General features: G+C 35.4%; 2 protein-coding genes across 2 annotated transcripts in view; one reads left to right on the forward strand and one right to left on the reverse strand.

Annotated features, from left to right (window-relative positions):
* Window positions 1-14,979: 14,979 nt before the first annotated feature.
* LOC125256045 (piRNA biogenesis protein EXD1-like) lies at window positions 14,980-15,729 on the forward strand. The gene is made up of 2 exons (XM_048171695.1): window positions 14,980-15,141; window positions 15,353-15,729. Exons 1-2 carry the CDS (start codon window positions 15,004-15,006, stop codon window positions 15,512-15,514), a joined length of 300 nt encoding a protein of 99 aa, XP_048027652.1. The 5' UTR covers window positions 14,980-15,003; the 3' UTR covers window positions 15,515-15,729.
* Window positions 15,730-16,686: 957 nt separating this feature from the next.
* LOC125255173 (ribonuclease inhibitor-like) overlaps window positions 16,687-27,140 on the reverse strand; it is a 46,036-nt gene continuing 35,582 nt past the window's right edge. The window contains exons 7-8 of the mRNA XM_048170206.1: window positions 19,002-19,175; window positions 16,687-17,533 (exon numbers count right to left, since the gene is read on the reverse strand). Of these exons, the coding sequence (XP_048026163.1) occupies window positions 17,527-17,533; window positions 19,002-19,175 (181 nt within the window). The 3' untranslated portion in view covers window positions 16,687-17,526. The remainder of the gene's footprint in view (window positions 17,534-19,001; window positions 19,176-27,140) is intronic.

The raw sequence follows: 27,140 nt of genomic DNA on the forward strand, positions 1-27,140 counted from the left end.
TGTCTTTATTACTTAATTAATTGATAAGATATTTGTGGTCTAACAATATATTTTAGCTGGTCTAAATTCTAAGTTAGACACAAATTTGCGTATTGGCATATATAAAGTGCCCTTGGTTTTGGCCGCAAATTTTCAGTAATTTCGATCGGTGCATCAAATGATGTAGGCCTAAACTAAATTCATGTAGTTACAGTAGAAGAATAAAGAATAAAGAAATAACTAGACTTATTGGCTAGGCTACATTTGGAAAAGAACTTCAGACATTCCGATAGCTGACCATTAGCAGAGCTGGCGATGGGGTAAACTGAACTGAGCTGGATGATGACATCACTGTTTACTCCAGTGCTGATAAAATTAACTAAATGAATAACTATTGATTCTTACAACCGAATGAATCAATACTGAATTTACTGAAATGACACTATTTCCTTTAAGAGCAGCCAAAATTATATCACTGTAAAGCTGCTTTGACACAATCTGCATTGTAAAAAGCGCTATAAAAATAAAGGTGACTTGACTTGACAGAAAGTGGTTCACATCTCCTCAAGCACACTTTTGAACACAGACTATGTGCTGTATCAGCTTAAATGCAGGAGAAACATCCAGGAACTGCTACAAGACAAATAAGCTTCAAATAAGGAAAAACAAACAAGGTTAATTTACCCTTTAAGCTCCAGTTTATCCAGCAAAGTGCTCATAGCAAGGATTTTTTTAGATAGATGGAGAGAAAGAATAGAAATAGAAAAAGGAAAAAGTGTTATTAAAGCCGCAAGCAGTGATGAAAGGGCCCTCGCACCCGACTCACCGCCACCCGGTGCCCTCAGGAAAAGTTACACCGTGAACATGTGCAGTGTTCATGTTTCACTCGTTTCACTTGAAACAACCCTCTCAACAGAAGGGGCCTCCCCTTGTGCTCAAAAAGAGCCCCACCATCACGCTGCACACACCACAATTAACAGGGCTTGGGGCAAAAAATGCCACAGAAATTAATAAAATGCTACCAACATTTTATATAAAGATATATAGGGCAACAAATGTCCCTGTATGAGTTCTTGTTTTTAATATTTATAATAACCTATTATATAAAGAGTGCTGATTCATCATCTTCAATATATACTGAAATATAAAGAAAACATGATCATCAGAGCTGCCATTATGATCTCAGAACATCATCTTACATTTAATTAAATATAATATAGTTTCAGACATCCACACATCATTTCTTCTGATGTTCATGATCTCAGCTCATGTTTGATCATCTCTGATGCTTCAGATGGACACTTTACAGATCTGTGTGGATCAACAAAGACTGAATGAAGAAACTTCTGATTATCTTCAGTTTAAATATGGACAGATCAAACAACCACATACAATAATAAAACTCAGCAAGAAAATAATAAAGATGATGACTTGTTGCCAGCTGTAGTGTATGTATATGGTTTAAGTTAATTATCACTCAGAATACCAATATTGGAGCAATATTAATTTTTCCTCAGTATAATTTATAAACCTTTCATAATTTAAAATTTCTAATTTAAAAACCTTATACTCTCGTTCAGAATTGCTTTGTGTGGTTGTTCTGTGTTTTTGTATGTGTGGAATTATCATATAAGGGATCATTTATCACAATATTAATCAGAGCAACATTTGCAGAATTAACAGATGGATAAATTAAATGGCATATATATTTCATAAACAGATGATTCCCTCAATCATTTACTGTTTGAATTATGATTGATGGTTTTCACAGTTTGGTCTTATATTATTAAAGCTTCTCCATGTGACAATCTTCACAAAGGTCATTCTTTTCACTTGTTTGTGTCTTCATTTATTTAATCATAATTTCCATCTGATTTAAGCAATAAATATAAAGAAAACAAACTATTAATATCTGAACAGATTAATATCTGTTCTCTCATGAAGAAATAAAGATCTTAATGGAAAGTTAAAAGTTTTGATTTCTGTATAGGACACAGAGTATTGAATTAGTCATTCAGAGAAACTTCAATATCTGGCAGCTCTGACTCAGCAAGCAGTGTTGTATATAGTATAAAGCTTCATATTCAGCAACAATAGCAGCTCAAAAGATATATAAAAATATTGAAAACTGATGAGCATTTTTTAAAGCTTTTAAAATAAGAATTTTCACTGGAAAATGTCATCTGAACAAGTAACATGTCTGCAGGTTTTTAGGTTCTTTTAAGTCTTATCTAAGTTCATATAATTTATATAGCAATCCTTATTAAAACTATTACAGTAATAATATTGTTACAAGAATAATAAACATATAATAATAATAATAATATTACCTAAGTATTAATAAATTGTGATGCAACAGAGAGAACGTACCCAAAGTATAGACGGCAAAACGTTTCAGACAAAATACCCCAGACCTCACTAATGTTCAAACCCTGCTCTCATTTAGAGGGAATCTACAGATGCTTTGTTTTAGCTGTATCACTGCTGTCTCTCACCAGAACAGAAGAGTCAGTAGTTCATGCAGCTTACTGTAGCTTTGTGGAAACAACCCAAAATACTGGGGAAATAGCGTAGAGAAATAGTGAAAGGAGCTTGTTCATAATCTGTCTCTTTCAAAAGGGTAATCTGGTCTTTCATGACATCACCAGCAATCCGCCTCTTCCTCACATTCTCGCTCAAGGTATTTGTCCCTTTCAGTTATGGACAACACAACAATTCTGTCTTCCCCTTTGCTCAGTGATTATATGACTGAAATGAATTATTTTATTTATAATGTCTTAAAATCTATGTAATGCAAGTCATATTCTATAGTTTAATTTAAAGGGGTCATGAACTGGATTGTTTTGGGGTGCACTTATAATGTTAGTATGCTTTTTACAAAAAATTTTACCAAAAATTGTCATAATTTAGAAAAAAAGGCATTTTTTTCCTACTCTGATTTGAACGCTGTTTTAAGGGGCGTGTCTGCTGTGAGAATAAAGTGTAAACACCCCCTGCTGTGATTGGCTGACATCTTTGCACATGAAAAAAGTATTACTCTTTCAAAAACTTTTAGCATGTTTTTACTATTATAGCTCTCAAGGTTAACTAATCGTGAAAAGTGTTGATTATAGCATTACATTTAGATCTATGACATTATATTTAGATCGTGGCATGAAAGGTTGCAGATATGAACATTGTAGCCGATCACACACATTGTTGACCTCATGAAAGCAGTGATCTCGTCATTATAACTCAATTTCTGCACAATAACAAATGCTTTCAACATAACTAACAGTGCAAACATGTTGTAACTAAGAGATTCATTGAATAAAATGTGAGTTTTGGCGCGAGTCCAGAACTCAGTCACTGATCAACTCACACTGTTTGATTGACAGCTCCAGTTATTGTAAACACTCCCTTTACAATCGCTGAAGCTGTCAATCAAACAGTGTGAGTTGATTCTCTTATGAATTTTGAGGTTGTTTGACCCTTGAATTATTTAAAGACAAAAATATGTGGTATATATTCTAATAATAGAGTGTTAAATTAGTGTCAAACAGTCTACAATTTAATGCAAAATATTTAAAAAGGTCCACCATATAATGTTATAAAAAATTAATGTGTCATTAAAGACACTTTTACATAATGCTGGAGTAAAAGACACAACTCATGCTATATGAGGGAATCACATTAATCTATTATTATGAGAGTCACACACTCAGTGTCTTACTGTCACACATTTACTCTGTTACTCTTCTGAGAGACGCTGGTTAAACCGGTTCTTCTGCTGTTCTATACTTGTTCATGTGTGTTTACCTTGAGTAAAGTTCTTCACATCCAGCTCTCTTCTGTCTGACACACACACACACACACACACACACACACACACACACACACACACACACATTTTTTAAAATCTTATCATATGTAATGATCTATTTCATGAATGTCATGAAGCTGATTATAGACTGATCCTGTAATCTGATCCAGATGAGCTTCATATGTGACACATGATGATCCTCATTCAGCTACAGATCAGGGGCCTCATTTATAAAACTTTGCGTACGCGAAATTCAGGCCATGAAAGTGCGTGTGCCTCTTCCGATGCATAAGTTGTGATTTATAAAAACAAACTTGACGGGAAAATTTGCGCACCTCCACGCAAACTCTGACCCCTGCGTACAAACGTTTTGGAGACAGAGCAGTTTGGTGACACCACTTTAAATTCTCATTATGAGTCCTAATTATAAATACAGTGCATTTTCAAAATAACAGTTTAAATAATAATAATAATAATAATAATAATAATAATAATAAAAGATTTAAACTCACGTGGAAACTCACGTTTTCATTTTGATATACATTTACATAATTATTACACTAGCAATAAGCACAAATTATACACAGAAGTTAAAAATGATATGAATTTAGATATGTGCAACTTTCGATGACTTTTCCTGTGACACGCCGTTTTAATGACAGCGAGGAGTGATAGGCGCACAATAATTCCTTTAAACTACACTGCAGATGTTATGACAAAATATTTTAGCGAGAACGATGATTCCCAGACAGCAACATAGTGTGGCCCAGATCCGGCCCACATCTGGTACATGTGGATTACATGTGTACCAGATGTGGGCCGGATCTGGGGCGGCACTATGTTGCTGTCAGGGTCAGTGATGCACACTTAACTTCGATATTATGGAAGACACTGCTGGATTCAGTGGTCGAACGGTCCGTTGTCCAGTTTGAATAGGTCCAAAGATAATATCTTACTGTACAACCGCAGCTGCACGGGGGTGTTGATGTCGTTTGAAGGATCTTCAACAATTACCATTTGAAGGATATAATTTGAGGAAAATGGTAAGATTTGCACGTTTTCTTTTTAAAATACTTTGTCAGTGACGCACCGAGTCAGACAATTGTATTTACACTGCAATAAATAAGTAGGCCGATCTGTTTCCACTAAAAATAGCCTATAAACTTCCTAAAACATGTTCATTTTATCAGCAAAACTGCATAAATTTGATTCGAATTGTTTAAAACAATTAAAATACTATTTGGCCTGTGGAAATGTATGAATCAACTCTATTCTAAAACATTTATCTTAAGTATTTTATACAATTTTGTTTTTATGGATATTTTGATATTTTTATTTGAAAACATAAAGAGGATATTGAATGATTTTTATCAGTGTAGTGTATTGCACAAATGGCATTTATAGTCCATATCTAATATTTTCCTATGTCTTGTACCTTTGACGGTGTTAACCATAGTGTCACGTGGATCGGAATATGCCCTAGTGAAAAAAAAGTATACTTTATTGTATTTGAAATATATTCCCTTTTTCTATAGTACACTGCAAATATACTAACAAAAAATGTACTATCGTTAAATATATAAAAAGTATATTAGTATCATATTTTCACAATACAACTTTTAACACACTTTAAAATAATTGTACTTTAGTTTATTTTCTTAAAAATATATTTTAGAAAAATATACTTGAAGTGTAAGTTCAGTTTATTTTTTAAAAGTGTATTTATTTGCACTTTATAAAAATATATTTGAGGTATATTTTAACTGTGTGCTGAAAATGATCATTGTAACAATGCACTGAAAGTATATTTAAAAAATACATTATTTAATATCCTGAAGTTGTAGTGTATCTAATGTTAAATTTGAGTATATTTTTTAAGTTTACTTCTTCATCCTTGGAATTCATTATATTACTTGTGCTATTTATTTCAGTATGAATGCATTAAAAGCCCATTTAGTATATGCAGTGTAGCCTATACAATTTCCAAATATGTGTAAATGTTTATTAAGTTTACACTGGCAGAATCATTTTACAATCGTACACACAAATCTATATTGAACAACACACCAGCAGCACAAGTAATGTTACATGCAAAAAAATAGGTTGAGTGGTTAAACTTGAGACTTCGGAATTCAAATGTCTCTTCAACTTGGTCTGTGACCAATCAGATTTTGTTGCTCACTGCCTTCAGCCAATCAGAGCTGCTGATGTCACGGTCGAAGTCTGAATCCCCTCGCTCAGTCACTCAGGTGAAGTATAATGTCGCAATGTATAATTTATTTAATAAAACGCTGAAAGCGCAATACATTGCTCAATCTTGGGGATTCTGACCAGTTCAATCAAGTGACATCGCAGACTGACCGTGATGGCGACGACAACCGGCTAATCTAATGGCCTACGCGATCCTGAAAGAACCGGAGAAAAGTGCTGCTATTGGGAGGTGAGTTGTAGTCTACCAGCCCTAGTGAAAAAAAAGTATACTAAGTATACTTGCAGCAAGACTAATTATTAGTATATTTCAAGTGTGTTAATGATTAGTTCATTTAAAGTGTGCTATTTTGAAACAACTAATTTTGTACTAAGTATATTTAAGTTGAAATTAAGTAGTATTAAAATACAACTTTAAGTATATTTAGTATACTTGTGTGCGCTAAATTGGAACAACTTCAAGTATACTTAGTACACTAAGTATATGTCTGTGTAGGGACTAATTACATGCTTGATTAGTGATATTAAAGTGTACTTAATTTATGTTGTAAGTATACTTTATTTGTGTTAAAAGTATATTTTTTGTTTATAATATACGTTGTATTATAAGTATACTTTATTTCTGTTATAAGTATACTTTTATTTGTGTTATAAGTATACTTTATTTCTGTTATGAGTACACTTTGTGTTATAAGTACACTTTATTTGTGATTTAAGTACATTACAAAATAATTACGAGTGTCTTCAGAAAACACAAGCAATATACACTGAATATATTATTTTACAGGTAATTGTATATACTGTATGCTCAGTACCTTTGGCTTATTCAAAATATTAAATATTACACACTTTGCAGTCAATAACAATACACTTTGTTATTACTTATACTTTGTATAATATAGTCAACATTTGAAGCGGATCAAAACCTTTAATCAAAGTTGTCCTAACTTTTTTGATCCACTTCAAATGTTGACTACTGTACTTTGAATTACATAATCTCACACAATACAGTTGTGCTACTATTTAAATACAGTGTAACACATTTTCCCAAAGTTGAATGCATTTGTTTTCAAGGCCATTAAAATAAATAAAATGTAACAACATCACTAATGAAGAGACATATTTCATTGACAAATCCAATAGTTTTTATTTAAACTTAGATTCAGCAAAACTTACCATGTTTTTCATTAAAGAAAAAAAAAATATTGGACCAATGGTGACCCTCTATACACAAATACAAATTACACATTATATTCCATTTTCTGATGAGCTTCTCATTGTGTCTGATGGCACAATGATGAACTTCGGTAAAGTTGGTTTTATATTCGCACATTTGGACTTTGATAAATTCAGACTTTCCAATAAATGTGCAATAAATTAATGTTTGCGAATTTTAAGCAGCTACATGATATTGACAACCAACGATTGTCAACTTACAACATTTTTCACAGTCGATCAAAATAGGCAAGTATTGTTTTAAAGGTATATTTACTTGTGAATGTCCACTGAATGTCCAATGTAGTGTGATTAAAGGGATAGTTCACCCAAAAATGAAAATTTGATGTTTATCTGCTTACCCCCAGAGTATCCAAGATGTAGGTGACTTTGTTTCTTCAGTAGAACACAAATTATGATTTTTAACTCCAACCGTTGCTGTCTGTCAGTCAAATAATGCTAGTGGATGGGAACTTCTACAATAACAGTAAATAAAACTTGCTTAGACAAGTCCAAATTAAACCCTCAGCTCGTGATAACACATTTATGTCCTAAGACAAGAAACGATCGGTTTGTGCGAGGAACCGAACAGTATTTATATCATTTTTTACCTCTAATACACCACTATGTCCAACGGCATTCATCACTCGATTCGTTTGGTCTGATCGCGCTCTGACAACGGCAGTGATGTCTCGCTCTTATTGAAGTATATGCGCGTGACATCACTGCCGCTGTCAGAGCGCGATCAGACCAAACGAATCGAGTGATGAATGCAGTTGGACATAGTGGTGTATTAGAGGTAAAAAATGATATAAATACTGTTTGGTTTCTCACACAAACCGATTGTTTTGTGTCTTAAGACATCAATGTGTCGTCACGAGCTGCAGGGTTTAATTCGGATTTGTCTGTCGTGTTTTATTTACTCTTATAGTCCAAGTTCCCACTGACTTGCATTATACCACTGACAGACGGCAGCGGTTGGAGTTAAAAATCATCATTTGTGTTCTACTGAAGAAACAAAGACACCTACATCTTGGATGCGCTGGGGGTAAGCAAATAAACATTAAATTTTCATTTTTGGGTGAACTATCCCTTTAACAAGGCTATTGAATACGGATGTCTGAATGTGCGAATATAAAACATAGACTGTAAAAAAATATGGACGTAGTGTCCGTGACGTCACCCATAGAGTTCTGAATAGCAGTTTTGACGCGCAAATGAGGCCGCGGCCATCTTAGCTGCACGTGACCGCACGTCACTCACGGATAACTGAAAATGGGCAAAGAGGCGGAACGAAGTTGGAGCCCATGCGACTTGTTGCTGAAACCACGCCCGCCCTAGCTATCTATCTTAGATACTATCTAAAATATTAATAAAGATAGCAATATCATTAGAAAGTACTAAAGGATTACTGTCAATCTACGGTGATTTTTTTTTACGATAACGTTATAGATGCTCCAACACCAGTAGGCTAATTAATGTGTGTGGGGTGTGCAAATAACACAAATCAAATGGGATTTCATACCTTTATAATGAAATAGAGATCGCGAGATGAATCCAATCCGTGGCACTTGGGTAATATATATATATATATATATGTACCAGATGTATATCTCTCCAGGCCCGGCTCCAGATATGAGATGAAAGGTGGGCCAAATGATATTCCAGGTGGGCCGGTCGGATTGGTGGGGGGCTTTAATGCTTTAATCTCACATGTATATTGATATAGATAAGGAAATTGTTAGGGTTGTTTGTTATTGTTATTGTTATAAACTATAACACAAATAATATTTGCAACATTTATTATTTTAATTTTTTTGCACGAGCTGTTTATACTGTACGAAATTAGAACTTTTGTCCAATACCTCCTCTGGGGGTCCGGGGGCATGCACCCCCGTAAGAAAATTTTGTACATTTTAAGGTTAAATGCATCAATCTGGTGCACTTTGGAAGCTCAAAATTAAGAGCTTCAACCCATGTACAGTGTGCAAATTGACCAAAGAAACAACATTGACTTGTACCTGGACATTAAAGAGGGTTCAAACATATTTTTAGTTGTGATATAAAGTCTACATCGTTTTAGGTGTTTTAGGATGCCAAACAATTATAACAATAAAATAATAATATAATAATGTTTTAGGCCTATATAATTATACATATGACAGTAATATCCATATAGGCTATTGTAACAAATGCAATCTAATATATATATATATATATATATATATATATATATATATTGGTTAGGCTACTTTACACAACGTATAGGAAAATTAAAATACTAGTTTGTAGCCAATTTCTAATCCTTGAGCTTTAATTTTGATCACCAAATCGCCAGCTGATCGTGTGAGCAAAGTGCACACTTCTCTTTAAAACACGCAGCACAAACAGACTAAATATATACTTAATCACTGTATATATTTTGGTGCTTTATTAAGGCACAAAGCCATTACGGTTTCGATTTTAGTTCATTGGCAAAATACAATGTAGAGACCATTTATGTTTTAAATTTTCGGTTCATTATGAAACGGTGGCGGTGCACAGGGTCATTAATGGGAAACACTGAATGAATGAATGAATGCTAAAGTTGTCGTATCAGTTGTTATCATAACAAAAACGCTTCAACCGGACCGAACGAGAGTCTCGAGGCCTGCCGCTGCGCTGAGTGAGTGACAGGAGGCTGCGATGTGCGTGAACTCGCTGTCATATGGATACTGTAGAGAAGCGGTATTGAACGGTTTAACATATTTTAGAGACATGTTTAGAAAAAATATATATTTTAGCAGCACTACTAAGGGGGAGGTTGCAGCTTGGTCTGGAGCTGAATTGAATATCACACTAATTTTGTGATTGGCTGTTATGTGGTGTGGGGCCAGGGTGGGCCAAGCCTCTGATTGGGTGGGCCAGGCCCACCCTGGCCCCCCCGTGGAGCCGGGCCTGTATCTCTCAAATGTTCTCTCAAACTAATGAGCACGTATCCAAAGTATAATTTTTCTAAATAGTGCAGCAGTTTTAGTTATATCCAAGCAGTGCTGTCGGAGTTGTATATCCTCCTGGTACTGTCATTGAAGTAAATCTCAGGAACAAAACTTTTAGCCAATGCCACGACGATCCAACAACGTGTGTTCCGCATGCGAGCACATGTACACAGACTGACATCTGTCTCGAGTATGCAGCAAGCCATATATTGTATAAAATAATACAGAAAAAAGCACAAATACGAGTGAGATGCCAAATTCAGCGGCTGAAATGAGCTGCTGAGGTAACATGACGGCTCACAGACAGCAGCGGCATACCTGTCACTCAAGTGACCACGCCCTTAATTATGCAGAACTTTAAGGCTTAATATAATTTAAACGGATGAGCTATAAAAAAATTCACCCCCCTCAGAGTTGTCATGAAGGGCAAATTCGCAGTATAGACCAAAACCACAATATGAACCAGACTGTAAACATGTTTTTTTCTGCTGTAAACTTGGCTAATTTAACATGATGGTCAATGAGATTCTGCTCACTTCTGCAGCCTGTCCCTAGCGGCCAGTCGATGAATTGCAGTTTAATTCACTTCCGTATTGGCTTCACGAGAAACGGGGAGGTTGCCGCTTGATATAAAACCAACTTTACCGAAGTCAATGATGACCGCAGAGACTCGTGAAGAACAGCATCTGTTGACAGAATATACCACAGATATAAGACCTGTTCAACTATTTATTCACGTTTACAATAGTCTGTCTAAATCCTGCATTGAACCAATACTATTTTTGAACAGTAAATGAGGATTAGCAGCAGGGAACTGTATCAGAATGGCATGTCGATATTGTTTTCGGTACATAGTCAAGCATAAAACACTTTATGAATTAATATCGTACAGAATACGGGCCGATTTGACCAATCATATGAATGTTTTGGTGCTGCATACAAACATGTGCCATAAACCACCACACACAAACTCAAAAAGGAGATATCAAGCCGAAATATCGATCTCCGTTTGTTAAATAAAATAAAATAAAGTTTGTTAACTGGTAGACTACAACTCACTTCCAAATAGCAGCACTTTTCTCCGGTTCTTTCAGGATCGCGTAGGCCATTAGATTAGCCGGTTGTCGTCGCCATCACGGTCAGGCTGCGATGTCACTTGATTGAACTGGTCAGAATCCCCAAGATTGAGCGATGTATTGCACTTTCAGTGTTTTATTAAATAAATTATACATTGCGACATTATACTTCACCTGAGTGACTGAGCGAGGGGATTGAGACGACGACCGTGACATCAGCAGCTCTGATTGGCTGAAGGCAGTGAGCAACAAAATCTGATTGGTCACAGACCAAGTTGAAGAGACATTTGAATTCCGATAAGTTTAACCACTCGACATATTTTTTCGCATTACTTGTGCTGCTGGTGTGTTGTTTAATATAGATTTGTGTGTACGATTGTAAAATGATTCTGCCAGTGTAAACTTAATAAACATTTACACATATTTGGAAATTGTATAGGCTACACTGCATATACTAAATGGGCTTGTAATGCATTCATACTGAAGTAAATAGCACAAGTAATATAATGAATTCCAAGGATGAAGAAGTAAACTTAAAAAATATACTCAAATTTAACATTAGATACACTACAAATTCAGGATATTAAATAATGTATTTTTAAATATACTTTCAGTGCATTGTTACAATGATCATTTTCAGCACACAGTTAAAATATACCTCAAAAATATTTTTATAAAGTGCAAATAAATACACTTTTAAAAAATAAACTGAACTTACACTTCAAGTATATTTTTCTAAAATATATTTTTTAGAAAATATACTAAAGTACAATTATTTTAAAGTGTGTTAAAAGTTGCATTGTGAAAATATGATACTAATATACTTTTTAGATATTTAATGATAGTACATTTTTTGTTAGTATATTTGCAGTGTACTATAAAAAAAGGGAATATATTTAAAATACAATAAAGTATACTTTTTTTTCACTAGGGTTTGTGCCATGCAGTAATGATATGATTGCAACCCTTGCAAAGAACCCATTAACCTGCGCCCTCTAGAGTTTGATGGCTTGTGTATATGCAAAAAGTTTCCGAAAGAAATTGGCAATGACATGAATTCATTTACACTGCAGTTAATTGTATAAATAATTCTGTGAGATAGTGTTTTTATAAATCTTCCTAGCATTGTTCGGGATGCAGACACACTCTGTCAGTTTAAATCTAGACTAAAAACACATCTCTTTAACCTGGCATACACATAACACATTATCAATTTATATTTTCAAATCCGTTAAAGGATTATTAGGCTGCATAAATTAGGTCAGCCGGAACCGGGAACACTTCCTATAACACCAGATGTACTCGTTACATCAGAAAAAGAATGGCATCTACGCTAATATTAGTCTTTCTGTTCATCCCGAGGTTTACCGTAGTCAACCGGATCCGGGCTGTATCCAGCTGAGACCAAGGACCTGCGCCTTGACACGACCACAACGCAGCCCTGAAGTATCAGCAGAGATCGAGTCGACTAGATCATCCATTGTGAAGACATCATCAACACGACAGCCAGTGCCACAGTTCCTCAACAAACCGACCATACCGGCGTGATGAATACGATCCTCAATTGGACACGACCACAACGCAGCCCTGAAGTATCAGCAGAGATCGAGTCGACTAGATCATCCACTGTGAAGGCCTCATCGACACGACAGCCAATAGCACAGTTCCTCAACAAACCATCCATATCGGCGTGATGAATACGATCCTCAACTGGATGGAACTAAAATAAATACTTTGAATGTTGCGATCCTATCAGATTTATGATAGCAACCTGAATCGTAACAAAGCACTGTTCGCCAGAGGAGAACTGGCCCCCCGACTAAGCCTGGTTTCTCCCAAGGTTTTTTTTTTCTCCATTTTAACACCTATTTGCCACTTGTTTGCCACCTGATGTCACCTGATGTCACCTGTTGGAGTTTGGGTTCCTTGCCGCTGTCGCCTTTGGCTTGCTTAGTTGGGGACACTTGACATTTGACTTGACATTTGATATTCAACAGTATTCTTGACATTTATTCAACAGTGCTTTGATCTGCCTGCATTGACACTATTCTTGAAGAGCTGCTGTGCAGCCAAAATTATATACCAGTTATCAATGTAAAGCTGCTTTGACACAATCTGCATTGTAAAAAGCGCTATATAAATAAAGTTGACTTGACTTGACTTGACTTGACTTGACTTTATTATTTATTTATTTATTTATTTATTTATTTATTTATTTTATACTGGAATCTGAATTATTATTATTTTTTAATGAAATTATACATTAAATATAAAACTAAAACTGCCAGTAGGTGGCGGCTTGTCTCTGTCTTAATGTGTGAGTCATTCAGTCATTAAAGCATTAGTTCACTTTCAAATTAAAATTTCCTGATAATTTACTCATCCCCATGTCATCCAAGATGTTCATGTCTTTCTTTCTTCAGTCAAAAAGAAATTAATGTTTTTGATGAAAACATTCCAGGATTTTCTCAATATAGTGGACTTCAATGGCTGTTGAAGGTCAAAATTACAGTTTCAGTGCAGCTTCAAAGAGCTTTAAACTATACCAGACAAGGAATAAGGGTCTTATCTAGAGAAACCATCACTCATTTTCGAAAAAAAAAACAATTAAAAATCATATACATTTTAACAATAAATGCTCATCTTGAACTAGCTCTCTTCTTCTTATTCTCTATTTGAATTCCAGCAGTGTAGACACTACTAAGTGTATTACTGCCCTTCACAGGTCAAACTTTGATCTAATTGTTATATACTTGCACTAGAATATTGTATATGACAATTTAGTTTAAAGTTTGACCTGTGGAGGGCAGTAATATGCTTAGCAGTGTCTACACTGCTGGAATTCTAATGGAGAAGAAGAAGAGAGCTAGTTCAAGATGAGCATTTATGGTTAAAATGTATAAAATAAAATAAAAAAAGATTTAGAAAATGAGCGATGGTTTCCTTATTCCTCGTCTGGGATCATGTAGAACGCTTTGAAGCTGCACTGAAACTGTAATTTTGACCTTCAATCGTTTGGAAGCCATTGAAGTCCACTATAAGGAGAATAATCCTGGAATGTTTTCATCAAAAACCTTAATTTCTTTTCGACTGAATAAAGAAAGACATGAACATCTTGGATGACATGGGGGTGAGTAAATTATCAGGAAAATTTAATTTGAAAGTGAACTAATCCTTTAATTCAACTGATTAATTCAAAGGCAGATTCATTTAGGAACAAAGCAAGAGTCGACTGTCTTTATAAATGGGTTACTGAATCAATGGCTCACCCGATTCATTCAAAAACCACAGATTCATTCAGTAATGAAACACTGCTGTGTTGCTCAGAGACACTCAACAGTTCTGCTGTGGCTTTGTATGAAACTATCGATTTTCTACTTTCTGCATATCTTGATTGACAGATGTCTCGTCCAATCAGCTATAAGTATTCCATTTGCAAAATATACCTACCTTATCCTTTAATATGACCTGTTGTTGTGTTTTCTGACTTATTTTGTTGTTAGTCTTTCCACTGTGCTGATAATGTTTGTTTTTGGATTTTTTCTTTTTTAGTATTGTGATTTTTGCACCTCTCTGCCACCGTACTATTGTTGTGATTTGCTAGTCTTATTACAGATGTTTGTGGTAATGGTGTACATCATGTCAGAAGGGAAGCCCACTGTCCGCAGATGGATCTGAACACAAGACTGTCCTCTTGCAGGAGTGTCCTGAGATCTGGTACATCTGTCCGTGTCCTCCTGCGCTGATGAGTTTGATGGCTGCTTCCGTCCGGCACCTTCTCCCGCTGCGCCTGCTGCTTCTGGATGCTCTCATGTCCGATTACACTGTTCTGGTGGATGCATACATGAGCAGCTACCAGAACCAGTCTCTTCACTTCGACCAGGTCAGAACATGCACATATGTCTTAAATATGGAGTCAGAATCCTATTTACTAAATATGATTCATAAATGTGTAACCTAATGAAATACTGATGAAAAAATGGTTCACAAATGCAAAACACCTTTTTATAAATGCATAAGAAAACAACAAAAAAAAAAACCCTGTAACTAAACATTCAGAAGAATATATGGTTTGTGCTGCGTTCTCTGAGCAGGATGAGTCGACACTCCCTAAGGAAGCAGAAGAGCTGCTGTCGGTGAGGCGGGAACGTCGGGAATGGGCCGCACGTCACTATTCTCTGACTGACCGAGGCCTTGTGGACCGCTCCAGCTTTAAACCCTCTCCTCACGTCAAAACACACACCGACTCCGTCTGACGTGTTGACATGTCTTCCATATATCAGTAAAGTTCTGTTAAAAAACTGATGAACCTGTTAGAACTCATCGTACATCTGTCTGTTCAGTTTGATAACATTGAGCACATTTGTAATATTATTTGAAAAATAATTTATTTTTGTGCAGTATGTTGGAATTCATTTTTTTACACTTCTGCAATATGTGAAGACTGTCTTCATTAAATATAAAGCTCTTATATCGCTGTTTGTTTGTAGTTTTTCCTCAGTTTTCCTTCATTAGAACTGTTTTCTTCACTAAACCTGATTGTGGAAGTGATTCAAATGTCAGTCCTGGAGACTGAAAACTCGATGAAACTGTTTCTGCTTCACGACTCGGACAGAACAAGCGGCCAATAACAGCTACTACAACTAAGATATGTTTTAACTGACAGGGAAATAAGAGTCAAACTGTTTGGTCATTTGAACAGAATTAATATTTATATCCATGTATTTAAAAAAAAAAGATCTTCTGTTGACTTGGCAGAGGCCGTATTCACAAAACATGTTATCTTACCACTAAGAGTTCTTGTAAATGGCAGTAAAAGTTCTTAGTTAAGAGTTTTCTCTTAAAACCTATTCACAGAGCTGCTGAGACCAACTTTTACTAAGGAACAGAGAGAAGATTTAAGCTAAGAGTTAGGGCCGGGTTGACCTCTTTGCTATGGACTATGCACCCCTATGTACACAGTGATTGGCTGATGGGGGAAGGGGTCATGAACTGCGTTATTTATAATGTTTCCTGTGGTGCACTCATAATGTGAGTATGCTTTTTACATCTAAAATTGCCATAATTTATAAATAAAAGGCATTTTTCCTACCCTGATTTTAGCCCTCTGGTTTTAATGGGCGTGTCTGCTGTGAGACTTCAGTGTAAACGCCCACTGCTGTGATTGGTTAACTAATCATGAAAAGTGTTGCATTACATTTAGATCCGTGGCATTATATTTAGATTGTGGCATGAAAGGTTGCAGAGATGAACATTGTAGTCGATCACAGACATGCTGAGCGCATAAAAGATCTCATCATTGCGACTCAATTTCTGCACAGTAACATACTATATATCTAATACCTACATACTAATATCTAATACCTACCACCTACAGTGGACAGCCGAAAACAAGGAATGGACAAAAGACCAAGCTCAGATGATCTGAGGAACCGGGCAGGAGAGTAGGAGTAGAGTAGGTCAGACAGATATGGAGGCGCAAGACCATTTAATGCCTTAAATGTTAGAAATAATATCTTAAAGTGAAAACGTGATGCCACAGGTAGCCAGGGAAGATCATGCAGTAGAGCTAGTTATTAACTAAATTAATAACTATTGTTTCTTACATCGGAATGAATCAATACTGAATTTACTTAAGCTGGATAATGACACCATTTTCTTTAAGAGCCAAAATGATATACCAGTTATCACTGTAAAGCTGCTTTGACACAATCTGCATTGTAAAAAGTGCTATATAACTAAAAGTGACTTGACTTGTTGCTCATACAGTTACTTTCACAGATTTACATTCACTCTTCTATATCTATCGCTCCAGTCCAGACTCATCACTACACTAGAGACTGATCTCCACCTGTCAAACTAACATGGAGCGTTTATTGAATTCCAGTATTTTATTATTAATGGACTCTGATGGATCCTCCCTCTCTCTGTGCTCGACAGACGCGGATCATTTGGGACCAAGTGACTCCCATGATCACTCGTCGCTCCTGATTGGTGACCATGTGGAAGAAGATACAGTATCTTTATTAGTCTGATTTGCCTCAAGCGTTTGCAGGTCTAAATTAAAGGAAGCTGTCGGGAGGTGGAGCCGGTTTCTTTGCTCTTTCACTGCCGCCTCATCAGGTCTGTCAGAGGATCATTGAGATCTAAATGAATCTTAATTTATAACAGTGAAGTCACTGTATCTTCAGTCTGTTGATTCTGTTGACTGTGAGTCTCTGTAGTGGATCCTTATTCACCATCAGATGATCATGAGGAGATCAGACTGTCATGTGCTAAAATAAAACACAAACAGTCACAAATGCAGAATGAAACATTACGTCTGTCACATCTTTTCCTAAGAAAACTAGATAAGCTTTATCAATTCATTCTCACACATGATAATATAGCTTCTGTCTGATGCTCAAAGTCACTTTACAAAATCAAGAGGTCACACAACGGACAGCTGATCCAGAACCAGCAGAAATTATCATTACACTCCACTACAAATTTAATATCAGATGTTGCAACTCATAATGTAATAACTGCACATTAATGTAATACGTATTACATTATTATTGTAATAAAATGTTCATAATGTAATAATTTTATCAAAACAAATAATCTTGAGCTCATAATGTAATAATTTTTACATTATGAGAAATGTATTACATTATAAACTCCCTATATTATCATAACTGTAACAGCTTTTAAAACATAAAAATATTAGTATTCTCTTTTTTAAACAATAATTCCGATCTTAAACTACCTGCAAAATGCAACAGATTTTAATATTCATGCAATTATTATGATTATTATGATTATATTTTTATTAAACATAAAGCATTGGTATTCTCTTAAAGTACATTTTAAAATCTAAATTTAATCTTAACCTGCCTACAAAATCCACCAGATTACTGACATTAATATTATTTATTTTCACTTTAATACAAGTTACAGCAAAACAAATCCTGAATGTACATCAGCGGACATGTTGAAAAATACAGTATAACTTACAATCAATGTTTGTTTCTTTTTTAACATCACAGAACCAAACTGTTTTAACAGAGGTGTGTAGTCTCTTTATAACCACTGTACATGATTGTAAGTTATACTGTATTTTTCAACATGTCCTCTGATGTACATTAAGGATTTGTTTTGCTGTAACTTGTATTAAAGTGAAGAAATGTTTGCTGAACTTGTACTCTGTGCTGCAATTGGCTGAAGCAGATAATGTGATTTTATGTTTTAAAAGCTGTTTCAATTATGACAATTATGAGTTTATAATATAATTAATTTTTCATAATGTAAAAAAATTATTACATTTTGAGCTCAAGATTTCATTACATTTCATTACAACAGAAAATTGTTACATTATGAACATTTTATTACAATAATAATATAATACTTATTACATTATGTGCAGTTATTACATTATGAGTTTCTACAAACCCAAACCTCAGATTATCACACACACACAGACAGTTAAAGGGTAAAAGCTGGAAATAACATTAATATTATTTTCACAATCAGTCACAACACTATGAGCAGAATTAAACTCACTTTAAACAGTTTAAAGTTCAGAGACCTACAGAAACTGAAGCTGAATTTAAGACTCATTATCTGATGATCTCAGACACAATATTCACACACATGTGCTGTTACTGAACCTGGTACAGTTTCCTTTTATTTCTACTGAGTAAAACAGACATTTAAACTTTATATGAAAATATGATGATGAAAATTGTTAAAAACTATTGTTACCATAGTGTCTCCAGTTTATAATGTGGATCATTCTCCAGATCAGAGAGCAGCTTCACTGCCGAGTCTCCTAGTTTATTCCTAGACAGATCCAGATGTCTCAGGTGTGAGGGGTTTGATCTCAGAGCTGAAGCCAGAGCAGCACAACCTTCATCTGTGACACCACAATCCATCAACCTGTAGAGAACAATGACACACTCTTCACTCTCTCAGATCAGATCAACACACATTAAGCCTCCAAATCTACAAAACTTAACATAACCAGTTAATAAATGAATAAATAAATATCATAATGCTGTCAATATGAAATACATTCAAGTACTCATTAGGTCATAAAATACATCAGTTTGGTTTAGGGGATAGAAAATACAGTTTGTACAGTATAAAAATCATTATTTCTATATTAAGTCACCATAAAAAATTGAAACCCTGCGTGTGTGTGTGTGTGTGTGTGTGTGTAATGTAATTAATCTCCAATAAAGACTGTATTAAAATCTAAAGTGAGAACTCTTTATGGTTGATAAATCTTTAACAAAACATTATCTACCTCTTACATATGAGCTAATTAAACAATAACAATGAATGAAGAACAAAATTTTGCATTTAGTCTATTAATGTATTAACTACAGTTTATAAACTATAAACGAATAGTTTCAGGGCTCGACAATAAGAGCTGCCCGATGGCCCGGGGCCAGTGTGAACGACGCTAGGGACAGTAGACAGAACGATCGGGCCAGTGCTGTAGGGTGTGTGATATATCGTCTATGATATTGTAATTGTTGATTTAACAATCTGAAATTATTGAGTATGTCCCTCACTTTACAAAAACACACCCATTGAGCGCACGCATGCACTATGTGACGTGGTCTAGTAGGTTAGACTAGTGCGTGTGCATATTTACACTTTCACTGCATGATTTAGTCTATTAAAATGCCTTTAGAATGCATCAGAATTCAAGAAAAGGAGAAAAAATTACCCTGTGTGTCTTTTATATTTATGTCATTTAATATAGTTAACAAATATTACATGAAGAGTGCCATTTTTCTCCAAATATCAGCATGATTACAAATGTGATATTGATTTTATACAGCGTACAGTTTAATGAACAAGAACTTAATATCAATTGACTTACATTTTAGACACCAAATCACCTGTTTAGCTCAATTTTGTCTACAAAAACAGTACCAAAGTCCACAGAATGAATCAGCCGTTTGAATCGGATGAATCTCAATGATATTCACTGTCACCTACTGGTGGGTTAATTTCATGTTTAAAGTGTCTTTTCATTTTTTTAATAATTTCAAATAACATTATTTAACGTTTTATATATTCAGCATTTTTAAAACATTATTTAAGCATCTGTAACTGCTCTTGACTGATTAACTTTATTAAAGTTTAATCTATAGTTATAGTTGGCAATACATTATAGATTACAATTTCTGTAGCTTCCTGTTTAAACCTACATGAAAATCTTGAAAAGCAGTTTCATTTATATGTTTGTTCTGATGTATTTATTTTTGCTATTACTCATAATTTGATTATTTTTTACTATTTTATTACTTACTGTTTATTTGTCTAACAATATTTGTTAAGGAGTTGAACTAGGATTGTATTCTAAGGTGGTTCTAATGTCTCTAGCTTTCCTCTTGGTGTGCCGATCAGAACACAGGAATGGATCAAGGCAATCAGATTAAATCAAAGGGGTTTATTGAACACTGAAGATGTTTATAAAGAGGTACATTAGTGCGCGTGGAAAAGAAAGCACATGAGATGAGACCCAGACCGTGGATTAAGAATAGCCTACATACAGTTAATCACAGAGGTGTAAAAAGTACTCAAAAATGTTACTGAAAGTAACAACTGAATGTTACTGAAAGTAACAAGTGAAAGTACAAGTACTGAGTGAAAATTTTACTCAATTAAAAGTAAAAGTATCTGGCCAGAATCATACTTGAGTAAAAGTAAAAAAGTACCACATTAAAATTGTACTTGAGTAAAAGTAACAGCAAGAATAAAACCTAGAGATTCTTGTTTAAAATTTTAATCTCTAAAAACATGAATTGAATGAACCACATACAAGATTTTAACTTGCTTTAGAACTGTTTGTGTTTAATTGTATTTAATTATCAAACTATAAAGGTTACTACCTAATGCCAGTATGCAATATGGTACTCAAAGTTGTAAAACCTCAGATTTAACTTAAGCAGAAGCTGATTTTCAAAATTGTGAGTGTCAAGCCTAGCTTTTTTGGGGCTAAAAAGCAATCCTGCAGTGCCTGAAACACTGGTGTCTGAAACACAGGCCAGATATCCATCCAAGTCTTTGCTGGCTTCATGTGTTGTTGCTTTCAAAGAAGCAAAAAAATCTTCATCATCAGATGAACTGTTGGCCACGGGTACTCTTGATCCTGTGGCTGATTTTGGACTGTGTTCACAGCTGAATCACGTTCTTCCTCCATTTTCTTCCACTGATTGACTGTTATAATTTCTCTAATTTCCAGGACAACAAAGAGCTTAGAACCCAAGTGGTGACACTGATACTTTTTTGGTAACTAGATGGCGCTCCCCATAGATAGCATGGCCGCCATTATGGGGTGAAAAAACTAACTGGACCATAGAATCCTTCACATCTTACGCACCCAAAATTGGCTAATTTCACGGCCAAATCAGAAGCGCCATAGAACATTTTTTAAAATTAAGTCACCAGTAAATTATATGGCTCCTACAGTAAATGTTGTATTGTCTTATATATGTTTTATTTTACCAGTTGTGGAATCCAACCATTCATCCATCTGAGGTAATGTAGTTAGCCTACTTTATTGAGCATTTCCATTTTATACAACTTTACACATTTATTAATAGTAAATTAATAATAAATTTAAGATCATCATGTTTGCAGCGAACAATATATTTTTGACCTAGTGGAGTAATAGTAATAGTATCTAGGTCTGAATTTAAATATATATATATATATTGTAGGTTTTAACGGATCACACTACAAACATAATGATCTTACAATACATGCTGTGTCTGTTATCCCATTATTCACACTTTTGGACACTTTTGCTTTAACGGATATTAGAGAACACTGCAAAATCAAGGTGTTATATTCATATATTTATTGTCCAACATTCCTATTTTTTCTGATGCATGTCCTTAATTTAATTTCATATGTTGATATTAATTCAGTGTTTATAAGCCTTTTAAAGAATTTTAACCCAAACTGACTGTCTTTCTAGAGAGCAAAGGTTTTGTGAAAAAAGTGGAAGACTTAAACACAAAGTCTGTAAAATAAACTGTTAAAAGATTTGATGATCACTAGTGACAGTATTTTATTCTGTGCTGTCATCATTCAGGTTGGATTTCAGCTTTAATGTACGTTTTTTTTTTAACAAAGCAGCTGATATTGCCATAGAAACTAGTGGACTGACGACTCGCTTTCACCCCAAAATGGCGGAAACGCAGGGCTGCTGCTGGGCGCCGGTGTTGCAATGGAACGTTCTATTGACTGTCGCTTCTTGTTATTGTATATTCTTTGAGGTCAAGGTCACTTCCAAAGGACCAATGAACATGTCTGACCAATTTCATGGAATGTGAAAATGAATCTCATTGAATAAATAATATTTAAATGAAACTGGGCATCAGTGTAATTCAATTGGTTTGGTAAAAGCAAGGGAAAATCGAATGAAGTGATCTCCAAAAGATAAGTACTTTTTGAGAGTAAATAAAATTGTAAGGAGTAAAAAGTACTTTTTTTCTTAAAAAATTTAATTAAGTAAAAGTCAAAGTATTCATTTTTATTTGTACTCAAGTAAAGTAAAAATCCCCAAAAATAATACTAAAAGAGATCCCTAGGTGTTAAGACTTGTATGGCTTAATACAGCATAAATGATGTCTCTTACTGAAATATGTAGTAGAAAACCCATGAAAGATTTACGTTATTTAAAAAAAAAACAATAACATATTCGGACAATAGGCGGCGCTATTTTGTTTGCGTTCTATGTCGATGACGTCAAATGGTTGCACTCTGTCAGCTACTTACATTACTCTGTCCGCAACACACCTCGGAATATAATATACGATGCCACATTGTGCAGCTTTTGGTTGTTATTCTCAGCCGATGAGCCACAAGAGAAGCGATGTAAGTTTTTACTGCTTTACTAGCGATAAGAGGAGAAAAGAATGGGAAGTTATGAAGAAGATGAGACAGATATAAATCCGATCACTCAGGAGGCGGTCTGGGACACATTCCAGTCAAAACTGAACAGGTATGAATGCATCTGGTTGTTAAAAACCGCATATGTAAATTTAACTCCCAAAAATACTAAAAAATAAACGTGTGAGAGCATGTTATAGGCTAAATAACATGTTATAGTCAGATTTGACAGCGCTACTGCAGCACGCATCACCGCAGATGCGCAGCTGATTTTCTATTCAGCAACACAACGCGCAAGCTGCCACAAATGAAAATGAAAGTAAGTCGCAGGCACTCAGAACACAATCATCTTCATTAAAGGTAATGCGACTGAATGATCTTACCAGTGTTGTTGCCGTGCCCTCTCTGATTGCGGTCTTGATTTTGCAAGCTGATAATCAATAAAATGCAGCTCATTTTTTATTTTGATTATTTTTCATCTGTATACTTTGGTGCAACCGTAATCTAGTAAGTCTTATATCCGCGGGGTTCCTTTTAAAACAAGATCAGCCTTTTCAATTTGAACCAGATCGCAAAATTGGTGAGGATGAAAACATCGAAGACGTGCAATGACTCTGTGACTATTCAAACTACTGTTGTATGGTGTGTAAAAATCGCCAGATATGTCACCTGAATGTATACACACAGTTAAACACGATGATAATATGCTGCTGTTTATGCAATCACAGATATCTCGTGCATCAGCGCACGAAAGCTTTGAGTCAGTCTGTCTCAATCGAGATGCGTTATAGGTTCGTAAGTCTCCACGACAAGCGCTGCATTTGGTTAAAGCATACACTTATATTATATATATATATATATATATATATATATATATATATATATATATATATATATATATATATATATAGATAGATAGAGAGAGAGAGAGAGAGAGAGAGAGACAAATCAGTAAGATTTCTGTACAATAAACATTCAGATTTTAGTTTTTCTAAGAAAATGATTGTTCGTTTATTTATCCATGTCTTTTTAGATAACTGGTATCAAATCTCAGACAAAATAATTTGCCAGATCTATGGAAACCCTACTCAGAGGTCTTTCCACATTATTAACCAAGTCACAGTTCTCATGCAATATGGGGAGGAAGAAAGATCTTTCTGAAGATGAAAAGCATGAAATGGTGCAATGTTGTGCAAAAGGCATGAAAACAACTAATATTATGTGAAACTGAATGGAGATTATCAAATTATCATAAGATTTGTGAGTGATTTAGAGCACAGCAGAACTCGGTCAGATAAAGGCTTATTGAGGAAAGTTCCTGTCAAAAACATTAATTGTATTAGGAGGGCAGCTATAAAAAAAAGCCAATGTTGAGCAGTAAACAGGTATTTGAAGCTGCTGGTGCCTCTGGAGTCTCAAGAAGCTCTCCATGCAGGCTGGCAGTTGTGCATAAAGATGCATTTCAGCCACTCCAAACCAAACCAAACCTCACAAAGAGAAACATTAACAGTGGGTGTAGAAATACATGAAGACTCATTTTTAAATAGTTTTATTCACTGACTAATGCCGTACTACAATGGATGGTCTAAATGGATGGATTTCTGGATGGTTGGTGAATGGCCACCACGTTCCAACAAGACTGCGACGTCAGCAAGGAGCTGGTGGGTGATGATTTGGGCTGGAATACTGGGAAGTGAGATGGAGGGTATTAAAATGACTTTTGCAAGGTATGTGGAGTTCATAACTGGCCATTTTCAGCTATGGTATAAAAACGAGGATAGTGCATAGTACAATGCACTATTGTACAATGCACTATGCACTATCCCATGCTGCAAAAAAACATGACCGCAATAAAACTGTTTGAAAATGTATTTCTACACCCACTGTAAATGTTTCTCTTTGTTAGGTTTGGTTAGTGGTGTCTAAAATGCATCTTTACGCACAACTGCCAGCCTGCATGGAGAGCTTCTCAAGACTCCAGAGACACCAGCAGCTTCAAATACCTGTTTGCTGCTCAACACTGGCTTTTTTATAGCTGCCCTTTTAATACAATACATTTTTTTGATAGGAACTTTCCTTAATAAGCCTTTATCTGACCGAGTTCTGCTGTGCTCTAAATCACTCACAAATCTTATGATAATTCGATAATCTCCATTCAGTTTCACACAATATTAGTTGTTTTCATGCCTTTTGCACAACATTGCACCATTTCATGCTTTTCATCTTCAGAAAGATCTTTCTTTCTCCCCATATTGCATGAGAACTGTGACTTTCTTAATAATGTGGAACAACCTATAAGTAGGGTTTCCATAGATCTGGCAAATTATTTTGTCTGAGATTGATTCCAGTTAATAAATAAATAAAATAAATAAATAAAATAAATAAACGAACAAACATTTTCTTAGAAAAACTAAAATCTGAATGTTTATTGTACTGAAATCTTACTGATATGTCAATTGAATGATAATTTGGAACGCAGTGTATATAGCTGCACAATGTGGCATCATATATTATATTCCGAGGTGTGTTGCGGACAGCCATAGAGTAATGTAAGTAGCTGACAGAGTGCAACCATTTGACGTCATCGACATTGAACGCAAACAAAATGGCGCCGCCCATTGTCCGAATATGTTATGGATTTTTTTAAATAACGTAAATCTTTCATGGGTTTTCTACTACATATTTCAGTGAGACACATAATTTATGTTGTATTAAGCCATACAAGTCTTAACACCAGGGAATCCCTTTAAGTACAGTAATCAAGTAAAATTAGTGAAGTACACCTCTGGTTAACCATGATAATTTATTTTAATATGACATAACAGTTACAACTTCAAATCTGTTAAGAGTCAATTATATAAATTATAATATATATTTTTTTATGTTATATCATAATCTGCATGACACCGTTGTTGACTTTCTTTGATGACGTTTGCAGGGCGTTGCAAATGAGTGATTATTGTCAGTGAAGTCCACTTCAACTGAATGATATACCGTGCTCAGGGAGTCGGGAGCAGTGAACACTGCGTAGGTACTCTGACGAATGGAACGCAGCTGTAATCGGCACGTTGAAACCGAAAGTGTCTGTATACTGGCAATAAATATCACCCAGCGCACTATACAGTACTCCTATATAAACTTGACATGAATAACTCTCAGCATAGTAGCATTGTGACATGAATAAACATATACAGAACAGGAAGTGAAGATATCACAAACTGCAGGGTTGCCAACTCTCACGCATCTGGCGTGACACTCACGCTTTCAGCATCAATCTCACGCTCTCACGTACACGCAAGAAATGTCACGCCAAAATCCATTTTTCTCCCCTCTCAATCCGTTAATTTTCTGTTGATGACTAGACCACAGTGTATTAATGACAGGAGAGGAGTTTAAGGCCCACAGCTGTTACATCTCCCTACAACGTTCTCACAGCAGTATTCTCTGATCGTTGATTGGCTGAAAACCTTGCACCTGATACGTCAGTTGCGTGTGAGAAGTTCAGAGAGAGTTCGGAGTCGGCACGTGTGAAAGTTTGGAAGACAATCAAGGTAAGCAAATAATAAAATGGTGAGCCTTGTCACTACAGACGTAGCCTTGCCTAATCAGTCTGTGTGCCGAGACTAAGTTACAGACTTCAACTATAGTTGCAAATGTTGTCTGCCGTGCGTTATGATGTGGGCTAGCTAAATTGCTCAATAAAAATAGTCTCATGTAGGGTCCGAAATTAACACCCGCCAAGCGCCAAATGCGGGTAGATTTTCCGTTTGGCGAGCAAATCTCAAAAGGCTATCCGCCACACTGGCGGGTTAATGTTCATACCAAAATATGAAATTTTCAGCGCGCACGAGCAAAGACAGAGAGCCCTGGCCGCGCGCGCGCACTCAATATTCAGAGCGGCCAAAGCGTCAAGCTTCCCCGTACTTTTTGACAAGCGTCTTTGACAAAGCGGCCAGAGCTTCTTTGCAGCTCAAGTCGGCGGCGGTG

Source organism: Megalobrama amblycephala, linkage group LG20 (assembly GCF_018812025.1).
Source record: "Megalobrama amblycephala isolate DHTTF-2021 linkage group LG20, ASM1881202v1, whole genome shotgun sequence".
NCBI classification, from domain to species: domain Eukaryota; kingdom Metazoa; phylum Chordata; class Actinopteri; order Cypriniformes; family Xenocyprididae; genus Megalobrama; species Megalobrama amblycephala.